This window comes from Haemaphysalis longicornis, unplaced genomic scaffold (assembly GCF_048455015.1).
Source record: "Haemaphysalis longicornis isolate Haplotype H1 unplaced genomic scaffold, Haemaphysalis longicornis Haplotype H1 scaffold_6, whole genome shotgun sequence".
In the NCBI taxonomy this organism is placed as follows: domain Eukaryota; kingdom Metazoa; phylum Arthropoda; class Arachnida; order Ixodida; family Ixodidae; genus Haemaphysalis; species Haemaphysalis longicornis.
Genome location: NW_027526407.1, coordinates 39,622,613 through 39,634,876, shown reverse-complemented (window position 1 = coordinate 39,634,876; position 12,264 = coordinate 39,622,613). Strand labels below are relative to the sequence as shown.

Here is a 12,264-nt window from a genome sequence, read left to right as displayed (position 1 = left end):
GTTTAATTGTTAATACCTAAAGGCGCAAGAAACGCGGGCACGAGAAGAAAACGAACAGCACTGACGAGGTGCCACTTCCAACTGAAATTTATTAATATATAAAAACTGCAAATACATGTTATTCGCGAATGATATCATCCAGTGCACCCGCCGCGGTGGCTCAGGGGTTGAGGCTTTGGTGTACTGTGCCGAAGGACGCGTTTTCGATTCCCGGCTGCGGCGGCCGCTTTTCTGATGGAGGTAAGAATGGAAAAAGCCCGTGTGTTCGTGATTTGCGTGCACGTTAAAGGTCCCCAGTGTCCAAAATTAATCCGGAGCTCTCCACTACGGGTGCGCCTCACCACCTGTGTCGCAGCGGCGAGTAAACTTCATTATCATAAAATCACCCAAAGTGTTCCAGTACACACTTTTTAGAAATTCAGTCTCTCTTGCAGAAAGGGCAATAGATGGTGTGCTGAGGAACTACTCGCCCGCTTTTTCGATTAAAAACGCTTCGATAATTTCTCTCTCAAGTCTATCACTGGCCCGGCGCAGACATCTCGCTTGCTGTAACCTCGGTACGCACTTGCATTCTTTACAATAGTCGGATATCTGCCCGCCAGCTTTATTTTTCACAGCCTATTTGGGTTTCGTAATAACAGCGATCGGCCTGCCCGATGTAAACTTCGGAGAATTCATTGGGACGTCACACACATTTCTGTGCTCTCAGTGTATTGCGTGTCATGCTTCTTTGTTCACTGCGGGCCTTCGTCCTTCACACCATCGGGCAAATCTTCGAGAACTTGCTAGGTGCGTTAAATAGGATATTCACACCATATCTCTGCGCTACTTATTTACGCCGCGTGGCAAGCGGCGCCATTAGGGATTGATGTAAAACTGCTTTTTTTCTATCTTTAGTTGCTCACCCTCTTTTTTACTTTTTGCTTCACTTCCTGCTAAAGCGGCTGAAAAACACGAGAAAAAAAGAAAGATGGAAGCCCAGTATCTTCGAGCCGTTCAATTTTGCAGTGAAAGCTAAAGTGTACTTCATGGATACAGGACCTGTTTACGCAGCCATTAGACAAGTCTTTGCTACAGCTTGTTTTTGTGAATTTTGAGAAGGAATGCGCCCTACGGTGCACTGCTCCTCCGGAGTTCATTCAAAATAAGCGGAATATCTTCGCAGACATCCTCTTAAGACGTCGGTCTGCCGTGACAAAGGTGCATTATATCTAGAATTCCTTCATCGATACTAAAACACTAGTGCCAAAGTGTGGACCACTTCGGTGAAGAACACTAGGCTAAGAAAGATTACGGCGGCAAGACGGTGTTTAGAATTCGTGTTTACATGGAAATAACCCACTAGCTGGGAGAAATTGAGCTCAGTTAACTTCCCAGCAAGCAGACGATTTGTCATATATTGTTGATTCGTTGCACACTCGTGTGCTGCGTGATTGTTCTTAATAATTAAAACCATACTTTCAGAGCGAACAATCGGCCAAAAGGGCGTATTTTCTCGCATCCACAAATGCAGCTCACAAGTGATGAAGGGACCGCTTCAGACAACCTAAAACCCACACCTCTCCCTACCGGCATTTCTTCCATACCAAAACTACACCGAAGTATGAAGCCGCAAGTAACTACTGTCCATATCTGGGCACCTCATAGCATCACGTACGAAAGGGACAGCAAACACGAGGTCTACAAGTCATAGCCAATACTTCCACCGAACAGTGGACGATGCGGTTGGCGAGCAAGAACTCTATGGTCCAGCTTGACGTAGTGAAGAGGGCCCTCGCAGCCCGCAACAAATGACCAGGGTATCCCGGACTGAGGGCCTCTTTACAGGCGTGTGCTCCAATAGATGCGCTAGATGCGTATCAAAGATTTAATGCATTTATTCATTTAAACAGAACACGTGTCATGTAAATGAGAAATAAATGAAAAATAGCCTACATTAACCAAGCGCACTCACCCGCTAGAATAATACGTATCACCTTCGCCACATGTAACGACAATAGAGCTTCCCGCCGTGAATTCGGTAAGAAAGCGGTCGTTTTCATACTTTAGCACCACTTTAAATGTAATATCTCCCAGGAGAATATAAAATTTCCGCAACCTCAAAGGCATCTAAACACTGCTAATTTCGCGTCATCCTTGGGCTTGCCGCCAATACCAAGGGACACGCCGTTCCAACTGTCACCGCCGTTCCATGAATCACTGCTAAGCTTGAAAAAGGAACTGATCGTGCCACATCCACTTTCTGCGTACCCCGATTCGCACAATAGGCCTCTTGAATTGGAGCGAGCAAATGGGCACATTAGGTCTATTTCATCTACGTAGTCACGTTACGGTGTAACGCCAAATCATGGGAGTGAAGACGATGACTATGTCAAGCTTTGTACTGCACGGGGAGTCAATTGCAGCCGAAATGATGTCGATGAACGAGGCCTTCGCGAGAAGCGCTTCATAATTACATCGCCCGCTTCGTGCTTCAAGTGGCTTGCAGAGTACCCTTACTTCAAGGTCTGTTCTAGACTTTTTTTTCGGATCCGGGCCTTCAGGGAAGTCGTGCTTTATTCTTAGGTGCACATTTGCCTGGATGTCGATAAGTGTAAGGGAAAATATTCACACTGAGTGGACAACGTTGTTCATAAAAAGCATACATACCGTTGTTCACACGGGAGGCGCTGCCAATGCAGACGGTGACGTCTGTATATTTCTAAAAATGCTCCGGTTTCTGGTTTCGGTTTCGACTTCTGTAGCCTACTCGAAGACCATATGTGATAAATTGAAGTTTTAAAAGCGCAGCCAATGAACAGTAATCAGCACCAAGTGATCAAAGCATGACGATTTTTGTTTGGAAATTACCTGATGGCATCTTCAATAACGAGCAGGTCGAAGTGTTGAAAAAAGTGGCTTGCGCTTTGACGGATGCAACGCAACACTAATTTGAGTTAGTACGCGGATTCGCGGCCGCGGCGGCCGCTTTTCTGATGGAGGCGAAAAGCAAAAACGCCCATGTGTACGAGATTTCGGCGCGCGTTAAAGATTCCCAGGTGGGGAAAATTAATCCGGAGCCCTCCACTACGGCGCGCCTCATCGCCCGCGTTGCGTCGACGCGTCAAACCCTGAAATGAATAAATCAAATCAAATCAACTAATTTGAGTTAATAGATCGTGGATAAATTGTTGACGTTCTCGCTTTTGAGTTAAGAAACATGAAGATTTGTCAAATTTCACGCACCCTATGCGTGAGGTTGAATGTGCGTTCGTACCTCAGCCCCTTGGTTTGTTCGACTGCCTTTTAGTACTTGTTTCCTAATGTCAACCATTGGCTGGAAGTATAGGGGTCCTTTTCTTCCAGTGTTTTAATCTTACATCTAGATCACTCATTCGTATCTTTTTGGACGCTAGACGTGTCAAGAGATAGGGTAGTACAGTTTTAGGGCTAGAGGCAGGGGATCCACCAGGTTTTAGGGGCAACATACAGGTGATGAAATGGAAGATGATGGGTATAACATTAAGGGACAAACAGGGAGCGCAGTGGGTCAGGAAACAAACGTGTGTTAAGCACATATTAGAATAAATTAAGATGAAACGTGTGTGTGCAGGGCATGTAATTCAAAGGCAGGGTAACCGTTGGCCATTAAGGGTAACAGAGAGGATCCTTAGAGAAGGCAAGCGGGGAATGGGGCGGCAGAAGGATAGACTGGCAGATGAGATCAAGAAATGTGCGGGGATATATTGGTGGCAGTTAGCACAGCACTGGGGTAATCGGAGATCTATGGGAGAGGCCTTTGCCGTGCATTGGGCTTAGATAGACCGCAGCTGATGATGATACAGGCGACACCGTCCCTGTCCACGCATGCTCTAAGAAGACGCCAATCACTTTCTTTACCTTCGCCGTCATTGTGTAGATGGAGGTGCGTTGTGCCTATGAGATAAATGTTGCTTGTTAGGTGACCACAATAAACGCAAACAGGCGGCTGTGTGGCGGCAGGATTCGGATTAAAAGAGGCTTCCGCAATATCTACATCACCGGGTTTGCATCTATAATGCGCTGCTTTCGGAGAACCACGATTCTATCCTTTATGTGATGTGTGGTTAGATAAGCAGATAATAGGATGGGTTGTGAACGCAGGTATGTGTGAGAGCGCGTGGAAACAGAAAGTGCTGGCACTAAAGATGTAGCTAGATCCACCGAGATGCGGCCTAAAGGGAGGTAGGGGACTGAAAATTGGATCGTTTCAAATGATCGCCCTTGAAAACTGTCCGCAACTACACCATGCCCCGGAGTCAAAAATTGTTAGGAAGGGACGCCAAATAGTCAGCAAAAAAGTAGCTCCATACAGGTCGCAGGTAGTCACCAAATATGACTTGCAGATGAAACAAAGCAGAACTTTTAACATCCATTTTTGAAGATGCCTAGGTAGTAGTTATAGAAAAAATACTTCACTTACCAGGCCTGTGGATGGGAAACTTCCGCCAACTTCATCGCATAGGTGAAGCGAAACCATGTAGTTTGCCCCACTAGAAATTGTCGTCTTCCACTTGTTTTCTGTTAGAAAAGAGCAGTAAGGGTACTTTGTGATAACGAATTAAGCATCTCTGGACCATACGCACATCTTCACGGAAGAAACAAATATTGCACGGGCGGACGGCAGTGCTGCTATTATCACCTTATAAATCTCCAGGAGGCAACAGCCTGGCCCAAAAGGAACAAGAACCGCCAAGGCAAAGTGTGTGCCGGGAAATAGGAGATACGGCCATAGACCGTGATTATATCTTCTCACGAAAATTAGGATGGATGCGTCTGTACATATTGTAAGACTGACACGTGGACACACACGCACGAATGTTACAGCTTACTGAAAGTCAGATCACTCTTCTTGGTATATCATTCCAACTTGAATTAAAGACGGCCGAAGGCTACCTGTTGTAGCGAACTCTGCTGTGATGCTCCATTCCTGGTGCGCAACCTTCCGCATGCACTTCTGCACTTAACACTCCGCACAACAAAACTGTTTACTAATGAGAGATCTTTGGCATGAACATTGATTCGACCATTCCAGCGAACGAACAACCCAAGCGATTATACTGATTGTTTAGAGGTGATGATGATGGCTGAGCCATCGCAGCGAGCAGTTATGATAGTGCGGTAATTATGATGAAGCCACGGAAGCATAACCAAGAGTACTGTGCGTGTTGTTCAACTGGCTTACATTGTCGCCAAACTAATCGTTTTAGCCCAGAGCTTCACCTGCGTAGACGCTGCCCCCAAATTAGGTACCACAAAAGCATGCAAGCGTGGACAACAATTACAGAAGAGACGCGTGTTATGACGCAGCATATTACATTAATTTGATAGCAATAATTTCTGTGGCCATTTGCGACGAAAGCACGGAATACCATACTAGGAACCCGCGCATCTCTCTGGTAGATTTACATGGTGTCACATAGGTATCTGCTTGCTGACCACGCTAAAATTTTATTTGATGCGTCAAGAACCGATCATGGCTTTTTGTCATTCACCTTAATGCAAGTTTTTCAGTATAGGAAAGTTTCTCTCTTTTACGCTACATTTGTTGGCCCTGTTTTCTGTAGCATCCCGTTTCAAAACTGTGTAAACATCCATTCTTTGATATTTGGCGGGAAATATACTCTTTAATTTTTTAGCTGTGGAAGTAATGGCGTGCTCATTACCTTACGTAGGAGCACATTGCGGTACCGTGGAAGTGCATGTATGTTCATTATGTAAATAGTTAAGCCTTTTGCCTTGGTTTGTTTTTTACACAAAGGCTCATCAAAAGACCGAACACCGAAATTTATTGGCAGCATGTACAAAGTACGCGATGCCAGGATACCGGAACAATCAGCTGTCTCAAGGGCAGCTCGATAGAGCTGCGGGCTCCCGTGCTGCAAACACAGAAGCTAACTGGAAGAATAAAGAAAATGTTTTTGTTAGCATGTAGCCATTAGTTTTAGGCAAAATTTGTAAAATTCAGCTGAAAATGCAGAATTTTAAAAATCACCTGTTGTAACTTGTAGTTCCACCTGGAAATTCAACCGAACCGTAAAATGCCGGCTGAAATTGCCACTCCACGTTCCCAGGTGAAATGCAACACCCCTTGTTTTCTGACTAAAATTGACTTCATTTTCCGTGACAACCCAGGTATACTGCAAGACCTAGAGCTATTGGGCAAGATTTGCAGCAGCGATCTTAGGATGGTTAGGTGCCAAGTAAGTCTAAATATAAAAAAAGACAGAACAAATCTTGTGAAAAGAAAGCAACCTAGCATCAAGTCACCCAGAGCCAAGACGCAGGAATTGATAGGAATGTTTCAAAACAAATTCGTGCTTTCAAATGGGGTGAGGGAAGATTGTGAAGATAGGGTAAATGATCGTAAATGATAGGGTAAATGATAGATTCAGTATTAGGGGGGGGGATGGCATGTAGAAAAGAAAGTGAAAAACAAACTAAGTAAACGAAGGGACTTATTAGGAAACGTAGGAACATAAAATTCTCGAGCATGACAGATCAAACTGATTTAGTAGAGCTGTCGAAATCGATTGCGAGCAGTAAAAGGAACGTAAATCGTGTGTTGCAACATGGCAATTATCGCGTAAATGCTGGAATGGGAGGGGGGGGGGGCGAGTTTAGAAGCAATTAAGAGTAAGATGGCTATCGGCCAGGATAGGAGAGAGAGATGGAGAGAGAACGCCTTTAATAAAAGCTGAAGAGGTCAGCCCAACTAACGGCAGGGCTTGCTAATCCAGATGGGGTGAATACAGTGAAGTGACAGCGAAAAATAGAGAGAAAAGAAAAGAAAAAAGAAAGGGGAGTAAGAGGGGAAATGCACACATATACAAAATGTACATGCTCAGAGGGTTCACAGAACCTCTTCTATCCCTGTTTGTGCAAGAAAAGTAAGCAGTGTTTTTGTACCCAGCACTGCCTCCTCACGATTTCGCCAGGGTCCAAGGAAGTGTGAGGGTTCTAGAAGACATCCGCGTCGTAGTCGCACAAGTGCTTTCGATGCTGTTGCCCGCTGACTGGCATATAGCGAGCAGTGGCTTAAAATGTGCTTGACGTTGTCTGTAGTAGATTTACGCACTCAGAGACTAGGAGGGTAACATTACGCCAAACACAGCGAGAATAATAAGAGAAGACGAGGGATTCGACACGAGGGTTTATGCTGGCGGTGTTTACCTTAGGGAAACTACCGAGCGTACAAACGTAGCTGACGATGTCCTACTAGTAACTAAAGAAGAAGTAGAAAAGGCTCACAATTGGACGAAAACAGGAAAAGCTGTAGAGAATGATGGCATTACCATGAATCCTTTAAAGGAAAGAGGACATATTGTACTGCGAAAGCTTGTTTCATTTTCTCCAGAATGCACAAGGACTGTAAAAATGTGTGCATTGCCTGAAACAACGCCAACATATTTCTGATTCACATTCCTGCATTTATAGCGCCAACAAGAAACAAGGACGAAGGAGAGAGCGACATACGCATGCGCTGACGTACAACTGAAGTTTATAGCTGCGACGCCTGGCATATAGGTACAGTAGAAATCGAGGCAATCGACACATAGTAACACCACGAAATCGCCTCAGAACACCTGAAAACAAAATAACAAAGTGCCCTGACCTTGGTATTACCACGTGTTTATACACCGTCCAGGTAGGTAATTTCATCAGCTGATTGCGTCGCAAAAGAGACGCTTACACACTTTTCTTGTTTCTTCGCTATGTCATGTGCCTAAATATGTTCCGCAGGCAGTTTGTGCTTATGTTTTTACAATATCGCGGTACTATTGAAGATATGCTCCCATCCACAAGAGTGTGTACATTGTACTCCTAAATGACCGGTTTTCACTTTTTACATGCTCATATGCTATGCAGTATTTGCAATGTACTTTTAGATGCCCGCTTTTGCATTTTTTCTCGTCGGAAATGTGTTCCCTGCGATTTTAGTTATTACATCCTCCCGGTTTGCACGGTATATTCTCTGCCACACATTAGAGCAATGGTGTAAGCTATGTTGGTGGCACATGGACTGAAGTGTCGTTAATGCTTATTTCTACAAACCGGATAACTTGGGGTATCCCTACTAACCCGTCTACAATGTGTCGAAAGTTTATTAGCAGCAGCAACAACAACATTCACATCGGCATGCTTAGCGGTTCTTTTTAGATTATGTGATACCTTATGTATGGATGACAATACTGCAAAATTCTCTTTCTTTTTTGGTTCTGATCCTTTTTTTGACACGCCTTCAGTTTCTTCAACAGCTCTTCGGCAACGCACGTTAATGGGTGTCTTGGGAACCTGCATTAAATATTCGATCAACGTGGTCCAGAATACTATAGAGTATCACATCAAAGCATGACTAAATGACTCAATTTGTAAATCACAATTTTGAAGTGCCTCTTTTAATAAGTTTCCAACGCGGCGAGTCATAATAAAGCACCGATTTATTGCCTCAATGTTCTTATTTCCAACAAATGGGGTATGAATCATGAGATATTTAGATCGAAAAACCGGATACATCCTGCACTAGGTACCTAATGGGTTACTAGTAGTGGCTTCAAGGAGGCATTAAATTTTCAGCAGTTGTTTCGTCGTAATATAATGTTCTTTTGGTCACATGGAATCACCGTGAGGTGATCATCAACAAATCAAAAATGTTTGCTGACATGGCTGTGTTGCGTTGGTCGAAGAAAACTCTATCTGTGAGAGCTAAGTAAAACTAACTTAGAATGGGTGCGATACATAAACCAATGCGAATTTCCTATTTTTGGAGATAATTTTCTCCTTCCAGGCTGATAAAATAGAATTCACATAAAAAGCAACAATGTCTAAAAACCGGCCACCGTCATACCGACTGCGTTCCGAAATGCTACCTGTGCGTGAGAGTCAGTTTTTCCTTTAATTACAGACGCAATTGTTTTTAGGAATAAAATAATAAAGGTCTTGTACATGAAATGAGCATGTGATGGAGTGGTTCGATTACGTAGGAGACACATATATCATTCTCATGTTCTGCAGCCTGGCTGGACACTTGGTTTACGAAACTGAAAAGTTCCGGTGGTGTTTTCTATGGAGGCACCTCAAACTTGGGAAAACGACTGAGAACACCGTGTACGTGGTCTGGAAGGCTTACTCAGCAAGCACTGTGGACTTGATTTCTTGAGGTGTCTTTTTGGCTTGCGCACTGGTACGTATATTACGCATTTTGTATCCTTCCCTGCTGATAATTCTTCAGATGTTATTAGGATTTTGGATACTACAGCAGATATCTACTACATGGAATGCTGATTAGATGTAAAAGACTTTTCATATTTAATTCAGCACAATGAAATGCTTAAGAATTTTAGTACGAAGTCGACATTCATGGACCGGTCGCATTTCTCAACGCTCCCTGGATAACGGTTGCTGTTTTTTAAGAAGTTGTTGCTTTTAAAGCAAAGATTTTACCTCTACCCCCCAAGGGTTTTTTCGCGACCATTGGTGTCAGCAGAGAACTCCCGCGAAGAAATAAAAAAAACTTACTGGCACCGACAGGAATCGAACCTCGAAACAATAGAGTAAAACAGCGAGAGCCCGTTGTCTTACCGATTTAGCCACGACCATTTTTTTCTCTTTAATGCCAGTCTTCGACACAACACAGAAACACAAAACAAACTTATTTACATGACCGACTGGAGCGACAAGCCACCAACCTATGAAGGCTGATGTCTGTCTAAAATTCCTTAAGCGTAGTCAAGGGTTCTATCCTTGACAGCCACTCAGGAGCGCATGCTTTGCGCTTCTTGACTTCTACGTACTGGGATATGGACTCACGAAAACACTGCCGCGTAGAGCGGGCGTCCACATCACCGTGGAGCCAGGTCATGCGCAAGCCCCATATGCTATGCAAGGCCACCAACATCACTGGGTCCAAGGGTGCCCCCTCCTCGTTTTCTACCGCTGGATAGCGTATGCCCTGAGGGATTAGCGGGAAATATTTATGAAGGGTCCTCTGTAGGACACCCCACAAAAATACCGCAGCCCAACAATGCAGAAAAACGTGCGCTATTGTTTCTGGCTGTTTTCAAATTGAACACTGAGTTCCCCATGGCACAAATATCCCTCTATCCTGCATCCAGGTTCCAACAGGCAAGGTGCCTGTGTGTAATTTCAAGAAAAAGGTTTTCATTCCAGGGTAAACATCCATCCTTTTGACGCGCTTTAGCACATTTTGGCCTGGCACAGCACGGTAATTCTCAGGTGGAGATGGGGAAGACAGGGGGTGGACTCACCATGCACAGGTGCGGGTTTACCTCCTGCATTCTCGCTGAATGCCACGTGATAGCTTAACGCGACCTCTCGCGCGGCTGCGCGCTCCGTACGCGGTACGTCTAGCGGCCCTGTTCGCGCCTTGCGCGTGTGCTAGGAGTTACAAAAATTAAAGGAAGCTCACACCAACGCACGCAAACTAACTTCTAGTACGCCAGTGTGCTGAAGCCTGTGGCCTCCAGTGTTCGCGTAAAAAATCACAGCTCCTTGTCGCCCGCCCTCGCGCCAAACGACCCATCAAGGAAAACATTGAAATACTCCTGGATGGCCAGGTCACCACTCCAAGCCCCAGCATCAAAATCCGGGGTATACATCTCTAGGCTAACACCAAGAGTGACGTGTCCTTGCAGTGCCTGAAACAGAGCGTCAATCAAATCATACACATGGTCAGGCGAGTTGCAACTAAGAAGCGAGGCCTCAAGGAAGCCGATACCTTTCAATTAATTCAAACTTCGGTTCTTTCGAGAATCACTTACGTCAAACCCCTGACTTCTTCTCGGCAAAGAGGACATAACGATGCTATATATAAACATTAGAAAGGCGGTTGAGAGGCCCTTGGTCTTCCCATGAGTGCGTCCACAGAGAAACTGCTCAGCGCGGGGATTAACAACACGGTGGAAGAGCTGAGGGCCATCTTTCTAACCAGAAGCTCCGAATGAGCAGAACTGCGGCGGGTCACCGCTTCCTTCACCAGATTGGCTGGGCAGCACAGAATGTCACCCGCTTGATGTACTCCCGGACTTATGGCGACAAGAACTCGACTTGCTCCCTTTGCTCGGAAATATGAACCCCTCACACGACAAGGGTCGCCGGTAAGCACGGGATGAAGCACTCAAACTACCCTCGGTGGGGATCATGCAGTTATCTACACAGGCGCCTCCCAAGATCGATGGCAGCAGTACGCCATTATCGTGGTTACTTCCAGAACCAACATTCTTGCGTGTGCCTCACTCAAGATCCAAGACATGACGGCAGCAGAAGAGGCAGCCATCGCCTTGACAAGCCTACCGGAATTAGCAGTCGGGTTGGGTGGCCCGACCTGCACTGCGTGTGCTAAAAAACCACTCCCCAAACGGTTTCATTGAGCTCATCTGGACACACGCACACGCTTCCACGGAAGGCAACGAATACGCCCACCAAGAAGCCTGCGCTTTCACCGTCGTGCTATGTAGCTGCACGAGTACAGTCACCCGCTCATCTCGTTCAGGAACATAACCCAGCATTATCGCCTTCAGAGACAGACCCTATCTTCACCTTACCCTGAACTTTTCAGAAAACAAACTACCCTACGGCTCATACAATCCGGCTCCTTCACACACACGACGCGTCTTCACTTAATGCGCCACAATCGCTTCAACGCTGAATGTAAATTTTGCTCAGAAGTAGGAACACTCCGCCACATAATCCGGGTGTGCGACTTTAGTCCTTAACACCTTCCTCTCTTTCCGTCAGCTACCCAACAAGAGCCGTGGGAGATGCTGCTGTCTAGCCCCTCTCTACCTCCCCAGCTTCAGCTAGTGGGCAGAGCACAGGTAGCGCGGACTGCATATGGGCTCCAGTGAAGAAGGAACCACTCTCTTGGGCCGCCCTCTAGGCAGTTCAGAAATGTGAGTAAAATCATTTCCTCCTCCTTCTCCAGGTCCTCCTCCGTCTCTGCCGCCAATCTTGTCGCCTCCATCCGCGGCGGCAGAGACGGAGAAATGAGATAGTCTAACGTCGGGATTGAACTTCCTTTAATTTTATAAAAAAAGTCTCCACTCATGTGCTACGCCCATGCAACTCAACCAATCACCGTTCATAATTTAACTTTGCCAAGAATATCTCTTTGAAGTAATAAAGGGTGTGGTTAGGGGCATTTCACTTCTCCCTGGTTTTACTATTTGTAGAGCGACGTGTGTGAATTCAAGTGACGTCGCATGGGTAATCTTTGTGGGTGCCGTT

The 12,264-nt window shown here is 45.5% G+C and overlaps 1 protein-coding gene across 2 annotated transcripts in view; it reads right to left on the bottom strand.

Annotated features, from left to right (window-relative positions):
• LOC144141503 (uncharacterized) overlaps positions 1–12,264 on the bottom strand; it is an 85,724-nt gene that overhangs the window by 25,568 nt on the left and 47,892 nt on the right. For both annotated transcript variants that reach the window (XM_077673054.1, XM_077673055.1), the window contains exon 3: positions 4,442–4,539. In XM_077673054.1, the coding sequence (XP_077529180.1) occupies positions 4,442–4,539 (98 nt within the window). The remainder of the gene's footprint in view (positions 1–4,441; positions 4,540–12,264) is intronic.